The following is an 8721-nucleotide window of genomic DNA, read 5'->3' on the forward strand; positions in this document are numbered from 1 at the left end:
TTCCAAGACTTTAAGAAAGTAAATGAATACAGCTCAGCTCTGTATAATACATGTTCACAACTTAAATTTTGTGGACATGAAATTAGTGATGCAGACATGATGGAGAAAACTTTCTCCACAATGAATGCTGCAAACATCACAGTGCAAAGAAATTTGAGAATGCTAAAGTTCAAAACATATCCTGAACTTAATTCATATCTCTTAGTTGCAGAGCAAAATGATGAGCTATTAATGAAAAATCAGCAATCCCGTCCTACTGGTACACTTGCAATCCCTGAAGCAAATACTGCAAATAATTATAAACAGGGACAAGGACGCGGGCAAGGTCGTGGTTATAATAACCATCACCATCATCATGCCAAAAGCCATAACTATGGTAGAAACCATCCTTATGGTAATGGTAATGGTAATGGGCGTGGACGTGGTCGTGGTCGTGGCCGTGGTGGTCAAAGAAATAGTAATCCACGAAAATATAAATATCAACCACAAAACAAGCCCATTAAACAAGATGTTGAAGAAAATTCTTCTAAAAATTCTGAAGAATCTTGCTACAGATGTGGTAGAATGGGCCACTGGGCTAATACTTGCCGAACATCTAAACATCTTGTTAAGATGTATCAGGATTCGCTGAAAGGTAAAGAAAAGGAAGTAAATTTTGTGGATAATATTGATCCAACAGTCACTGAGAAACCATCTGATTTATATGAAGATTTCTTGAATGTTTAAGTTGTGTGTCTTTTGAAAAATAAACGATTTAATATCGTCTGTCTTTGTCATTATGTTTGCTAAATGTTTCAGTACTATCTATTTGCGTTTAAAATATTGTGTAATATTAATGTACTCACTATTTATTTCTTATATATGAAGTTCAATATGAATTTTGCTGGAATACAACATCAATCAAGTGGTGGAGATCTCTGTATAGCAGACAGTGGAACTACACACACTATACTTAAATCCGAGAAATATTTTATTGATCTAAAACCAACGGAAGGAACTATACATACAATATCAGGACCTGCTAACTTGATAAAAGGGATAGGAAAGGCAAATTTCATACTACCAAATGGTACAAAATTTTTAATAAATGATGCCTTATTTTCTCCCAAGTCAAGCAGAAATTTATTGAGTTTCTCCGACATATACCTTAACGGGTATGATTATCAGTCAGTGACAACAGAAAATGAGAAATATTTAAGTATCACTGACAAGAGTCATGTGGTTGAAAAACTGCCAAGACTTAGTTCTGGATTACATTATACACATATAAATGTACCAGAAATACATATGGTAGTTAACGAAAAATATATTGATCCTGGTGTATTCAGTTTATGGCATAACAGATTAGGCCATCCAGGATCAACAATGATGAAAAGGATTATTGAATGTACTCATGGACATCCACTAAAGGATAGAAAAATCCATCATGATACAATGGTTCCATGTACATCTTGCTCTCTTGGAAAATTGATAACTAGACCCTCACCACTTAAGGTTGAGAAAGAATCACCAATGTTTCTTGAAAGAATTCAAGGTGATATATGTGGACCAATTCATCCACCATGTGGACCATTTAGATATTTCATGGTTCTAATAGACGCATCTAGTAGATGGTCTCATGTTTGTCTGTTATCAAGCCGTAATGTGGCATTTGCAAAATTTCTTGCCCAAATTATTAAATTGAGAGCTCATTTTCCTGATTACACCATTAAAAGGGTGAGACTTGATAATGCTGGTGAATTTACATCTCAAGCATTTAATGACTATTGCATGTCTATAGGAATTGTTGTTGAACATTCTGTTGCTCATGTGCATACACAAAATGGTTTAGCCGAGTCATTGATTAAACGTTTACAGTTAATCGCTAGACCATTGATAATGAGAACAAAACTCCCTGTATCTATATGGGGTCATGCAATTTTACATGCTGTCGCATCAGACCAAGTGCAAGTCATAAATATTCCCCCCCTACAACTTGCTTTTGGTCAAGAGCCAAATATTTCCCATCTTAGAACATTTGGTTGTGCAGTGTATGTTCCAATTGCGACACCACAACGTACAAAAATGGGTCCTCAAAGGAGGTTGGGAATATATGTTGGATATGAAACATCTTCAATATTAAGGTATATTGAACCTATGACAGGTGACGTTTTTACAGCACGTTTTGCTGATTGTCATTTTAATGAAACATTGTTCCCTAGATTAGGGGGAGAAATGAAAAATAAAGAAAATGATGTTTCATGGTGTGAACCTCAATTAAAGTATCTTGATCCTCGCACAAAAGAATGCGAGACAGAAGTTCAAAAGATAATGCATATACAAGAACTTGCAAATCAATTGCCTGATGCATTTACAGATACAAAAACGGTGACAAAATCATATATACCAGCAGTAAATACTCCAGCTCGAATTGAAATTCCAAAAGCTGGCAATAACGTCACTCATGAATCTTTGCCACGTCAGAAACGTGGAAGACCAATCGGTTCAAAGGATAAAAATCCTTGAAAAAGAAAATCAGCTGATAATGAAGTAAAAGAAAGTGTTCAAGAAGAACCACAAATCAGTACTCCTACTGCAGAGGAGATTGATGATGTCAATACAGAAATTGCAATCAATTATGCATATTCAAAAATATTATGGAACCGAAATGAAATGAAAAATCTTGATGAGAAATTTTCATTTAATGTTGCATATGACATCATGAATAATGATGATGATCCAGAACCAACATCTATGGTTGAATGTCAAAATAGACATGATTGGGCTCAATGGAAAGAAGCAATACGAGCTGAATTAGAATCACTCAATAAAAGAAAAGTTTTCGGATCCATCATTCTCACTCCTAAAGATGTGAAACCTGTAGGATACAGATGGATTTTTGTCCGAAAAAGAAATGAGAAAAATGAAGTTACAAGGTATAAAGCTAGACTTGTAGCTCAAGGTTTTTCTCAAAGACCGGGAATTGATTATGAAGAAACTTATTCTCCTGTTATGGATGCAATTACTTTTAGGTACTTAATCAGTCTGGCAGTTTCTAAAAATTTAGAAATGCATCTCATGGATGTTGTGACTGCTTATCTATATGGATCACTTGATAGTGATATATATATGAAGATACCTGAAGGATTTAAGGTACCAGAAGCATCAAATGCAAAACCCAAAGAAATGTATTCGATTAAATTACAAAGATCTTTATATGGGTTAAAACAATCGGGACGTATGTGGTATAACCGATTAAGTGATTACTTGATAAGCAAAGGGTATACAAATAATCTTACTTGCCCTTGTGTTTTCATTAAGAAAACAACATCCGGATATGTGATCATAGCTGTTTATGTTGATGATCTTAACATCATAGGTACAAATAAAGAGATCCATGAAGCCATTCAACTTCTAAAGAAAGAATTTGAAATGAAAGATCTCGGAAAAACCAAGTATTGCCTTGGTTTACAAATTGAGCATATGCCTAATGGTTTACTTGTACATCAAACAACATATACTGAAAAGATTTTGAAACGTTTCAATATGGACAAGGCAAAACCATTAAGTACTCCTATGGTTGTTAGATCACTCAATGTTGAAGCTGATCCATTTCGTCCATGTGAAGATCAAGAAGACATTCTTGGACCAGAAGTACCATATCTTAGTGCAATTGGAGCTCTTATGTATCTTACAAATTGTACAAGACCTGACATTTCTTTTGCAGTTAATTTGTTGGCAAGGTTCAGCTCTGCTCCTACCAAAAGACACTGGAATGGGATCAAACACATATTTCGATACCTTTGAGGAACTACTGATTTAGGATTATTTTATTCTAACGAATCAAAACAAGATTTGGTTGGTTATGCAGATGCAGGTTATTTATCTGATCCACATAAAGCTAAATCTCAAACTGGATATGTATTCCTAAATGGAGGTACTGCAATATCATGGCGTTCTCAAAAACAAACACTTGTTGCTACATCGTCAAATCATGCCGAAGTGATTGCATTACATGAAGCTACTCGAGAATGTTTTTGGTTGAGATCAATGACACAACTCATTACTGATTCTTGTGGACTAGAACGCGATAAAAGTCCAACAACTATCTATGAAGATAATGCAGCTTGCATAGCACAGATGAAAGAAGGGTATATCAAAAGTGACCGAACAAAACACATACCACCTAGATTCTTCTCATACACTCAAAATCTCATTAAGGACAACCAGATTGAAATGAGATATGTGCAATCTAGCAAAAACTCTGCTGATCTTTTCACGAAAGCACTTCCAACTGCTATTTTCAGAACACACGTTCATAACATTGGCATGAGACATGTTCAAAAGATGTAACAGCTGAAGCGATGTCTACTTGAGGGGGAGTCAACTCCATGCTGCACTCTTTTTCCCTTAGCTAAAGTTTTTTCCCACTGGGTTTTCTTTAGCAAGGTTTTTAACGAGGCAGTAATTTATAGTTGATCTTCAACAAAATAAAATTGCTATCCAAGGGGAAGTGTTATAATAATAATAATAATATAGATATGGATAGTCAATTTTGGTGTATACATATAGTCAATTTTGGTACACAAAGTATGTATTTTTATATTGAGATTTTAGGCTATAAATACTCATGAATGCAAGCATTAAACTTGCACCATTTCTCACACTTACAAAGTGTTTCTTTCTTTCTCTCCATTATCATCTTTGTTCTTACACTTCATTATTAGTATTCTAAATCAAGAATCAAATCACTAAAGGTAGTTATAAGCCTACTGAATTATAACATCAAGAATCAAACCACTAAAGGTAGTTATAAGCCTACTGAATTATAACATCAAGAATCAAACCACTAAAGGTAGTTATAAGCCTACTGAATTATAACAGGATAGAGGTAGTATTTATTAGCAGAGAAATACGGAGTACATTATTTTTTTCGATGTATTTTATGGATCTTTCTGTGATCATCCAAATCAAATGTAATCTCAAACTTCTTCCCACAAATAGTTGACTTTGATAATCACATTCATATCAAGAAATGCCACACAATTCGCACTCAATGTGCAGTATTACTCCAGTGGCAGAAAAGATAAAACACTTTAAAGAAAACGAAATTCTGAATTACCAGAGATGGTCAGAATAACAGATCTCATGTCAAATTATAATAGAAGAAAGCATTTATAAAAGCTACTCCGTATTACTGATGTATAATCAGTTGTTACGAATGCAAGTTCATAACCATGTGCAAGGTAATGTCCATTGCTATTTTATAAGGATAATAGCAATAAAATCTGCGCTATGAAAACTTTCTAATTGGGGTCAGGTTTGTTATATAAACCCCTTGAAGTAGCTAACCTGTAAACACCATTACACGAGCATTATAATGAAACAAAAAGATTTCAAGAAACGATTAAAAAAGTTGGATAACAGATTCAAATGTTTTTAACCATCAAACTACAAACTCAGTGCAGTAGACCACTACAATATAAACCCACAGCAAAAGTCTGCAACCCACAAAACTTTCATAATAATGAAAGCCTCATAGATCGATGCCATCCAAAACTCTTCAAACAAAATATAAGTCCAAAACTAGTAAACGAAACAACAGAAAATTAAAAACTTCATAACCAAAACACAGATACCTATCACTTTGCTCCCTTCTTGGCTGCAGCCTTGGTCACCTTGGCTCCAGTTGGGTCCTTCTTGTCAACACTCTTGATTACACCAACAGCAACCGTCTGGCGCATGTCTCTCACAGCAAACCTACCAAGCGGTGGGTACTCAGCAAAGGTTTCAACCACCATGGGCTTAGTTGGAAGCATCTTAACCATACCAGCATCACCATTCTTCAAAAACTTGGGCTCCTTCTCGATTTCCTTTCCTGATCGTCTGTCAATCTTGGTCAAAATCTCAGAGAACTTAACAGCAATGTGTGAGGTGTGGCAATCAAGAACTGGTGCATAACCGTTTCCAATTTGACCCGGGTGGTTCATGATGATGACCTGCGAGGTGAAGCTAGCAGCACCCTTGGCAGGGTCATCCTTAGAGTTGGATGCAACGTAACCACGCTTGATATCCTTAACAGCAACGTTCTTGACGTTGAAACCAACGTTGTCACCAGGTAGAGCCTCAGTAAGAGCTTCATGATGCATCTCAACTGACTTAACTTCAGTGGTCAACCCTGTTGGTCCAAAAGTGACGACCATACCAGGCTTGATGATACCAGTCTCAACACGTCCCACTGGCACAGTTCCAATACCACCGATCTTGTAAACATCCTGAAGTGGTAGACGGAGTGGCTTGTCTGATGGTCTCTTGGGCTCGTTGATAGCGTCAAGAGCTTCAAGAAGGGTGGGACCCTTGTACCAGTCAAGGTTGGTGGACCTCTCAATCATGTTGTCTCCCTCAAATCCAGAAATGGGCACAAATGGGATTTTTTCTGGGTTGTATCCAACCTTCTTCAAGTAGGATGAAACTTCCTTGACGATTTCCTCGTACCTAGACTTCGAGTATTTAGGTGTGGTGGCATCCATCTGCAAAACAATATAATAACCTAAACAGTTAGCAAACATTACACAACACCTCAAAACAATAATGCTAATATAGAACAATTAAAATTCTCATCACCTTGTTACAGCAGCAAATCATTTGCTTGACACCAAGGGTGAAAGCAAGAAGAGCGTGCTCACGGGTCTGACCATCCTTTGAAATACCAGCTTCGAAACCACCAGTGGTGGAATCGATAATGAGGACAGCACAATCAGCCTGAGAAGTACCAGTAATCATGTTCTTAATGAAATCACGATGTCCAGGGGCATCAATGACTGTGCAGTAGTACTTTGTGGTCTCAAATTTCCACAAGGCAATGTCAATGGTGATACCACGTTCACGCTCAGCCTTAAGTTTGTCAAGCACCCATGCGTATTTGAAAGACCTTTTGTTCATCTCAGCTGCTTCCTTCTCGAATCTTTCAATCACACGCTTGTCGATACCTCCAAGCTTGTAGATCAAGTGACCAGTGGTTGTAGACTTGCCTGAGTCGACATGTCCAATGACGACAATACTGATATGAATCTTTTCCTTACCCATCCTGAACAATAAAAAAAATAGTAATTAGATAAGGCATTGTAATCATTAATTACTGTATAACTCAAGAAATAGAAAATAATGCTGAAGCAAAGCAAACACACTGGAGTGATGACAACAAAAACAAGTCTAATCATAAAGAATACATATACGGAATTGTTTAAAGTTTGAAAACTTTAGCCATCAGAATAATTAAACTCATAAATAGCTTATGTTTATCTCCAAAATCAATTAAGAGAGCAAACATTGATCAAAACATAGCACAAAGTACAGATATAGAAATCAAAAACCAGTAAAAAGTATACAAACAATCATTACATACATATTGATCAAAATTGTTATTAGCAAGGATACTCTACTTAATATTTCATCAATTTATTCAACTAGATGACTTGTCAATATTGAGCTAATATTATACTTGAATAACGTGGAAATCAAACATCAATTAGAACGAGAAACATAAAATAACACTAAACACACTTGAGTAATAAGACAGCAAAAATAATTCTAATCTTAGAGATACACAATACATATTATTGATTAAAGTTTGAGCACATAATATTTAAACTCATAAATAGCTTCTGTTCATCTTCAAAATCACTAAAAAGAGCATACATTGATCAAAGAATAGCACGGCAGAGATATAATAATCAAAAAACCTAAAAAAATGTACAAACAATCATTACATACATATTGATCAAAATTGTTATTCAATTTTTTAAATAGATGACTTATCAATATTGAGCTAATATCATACTTGAAAACGAAGACACCTACGGTGCTCAAATCAATACTAAATCATATTTACAACTAGTCAATATTTAGTAGAAATTATTATCCAGTACTGAAGTAAGTAAATCTAAAACGAGTATTTAATTACAGTCAACAACCTTCATATAAATCAATATTGAGCTCATATGATTTCATAAGCATAACCGATAAACTTTAACTTTCAAAGCATGATAGATCTGAAGTAATTCCTCTCAAAAGCATCATTATACATACATAAATCCGAATAGAATAACATATACATCACTAAACAGCTAAAATGATAACTAATAAACAATATCTAAGCTGATAAATCGTATAAATATCACTCGCAGATGTAAAAACGTAATGGATGCTAGATACATAACAATCAATCAATTTATACGATTATTGAGATCAAAAACAGAATCGTCTAGCAACAAAGCAAGCAGATATAGCTAAAAAATCAAACAGATCTACACAAACACAGATGCATACGGAATCTATAGATGAAATTACAGATGAAAAACGAAGAATCGGACGAACCTTTTAGAAGTATTTGCAGACGAGGTTTCTTAGATTAGATGGAGGAAAATGAAGAATGGGAGAAGTAAGGTGCAAAGAGAGGTTTTATAAGTGAAGTAAACGAAGGTATAAGATTAGGGTTTTTTAGAAACCGTTAGATTAAAGATCTAACGGCTGTGAATGGTATTAGCGGTGGACTCCATTGTGTGATGCCCTAGTAAGCCTCGCCTCATTTTCTGCTTTAGGTTTGTGGAAAGGTTAATTACGGTCTTATCCTTGTAAAATTCCATTAATTTCGTCTCATGTCCTTCTATTTTATAGAATATTTTATTATTATTTATTTATTTTATTAGTCAGTTAATTACGGAGTATTTATTTATTTATTTA

General features: G+C 35.0%; 1 protein-coding gene across 1 annotated transcript; it reads right to left on the reverse strand.

Moving 5' to 3' along the window:
• Positions 1–5619: 5619 nt before the first annotated feature.
• On the reverse strand, positions 5620–8489 carry LOC139862991 (elongation factor 1-alpha). Its single transcript, XM_071851647.1, has 3 exons — positions 8356–8489; positions 6604–7066; positions 5620–6509 (listed from the first exon to the last, which is right to left on the reverse strand). Exons 2-3 carry the CDS (start codon positions 7063–7065, stop codon positions 5622–5624), a joined length of 1350 nt encoding a protein of 449 aa, XP_071707748.1. The 5' UTR covers position 7066; positions 8356–8489; the 3' UTR covers positions 5620–5621.
• Between the last annotated feature and the right edge of the window lie 232 nt (positions 8490–8721).

This window comes from Rutidosis leptorrhynchoides, chromosome 8 (genome assembly GCF_046630445.1).
Source record: "Rutidosis leptorrhynchoides isolate AG116_Rl617_1_P2 chromosome 8, CSIRO_AGI_Rlap_v1, whole genome shotgun sequence".
Taxonomy (NCBI): domain Eukaryota; kingdom Viridiplantae; phylum Streptophyta; class Magnoliopsida; order Asterales; family Asteraceae; genus Rutidosis; species Rutidosis leptorrhynchoides.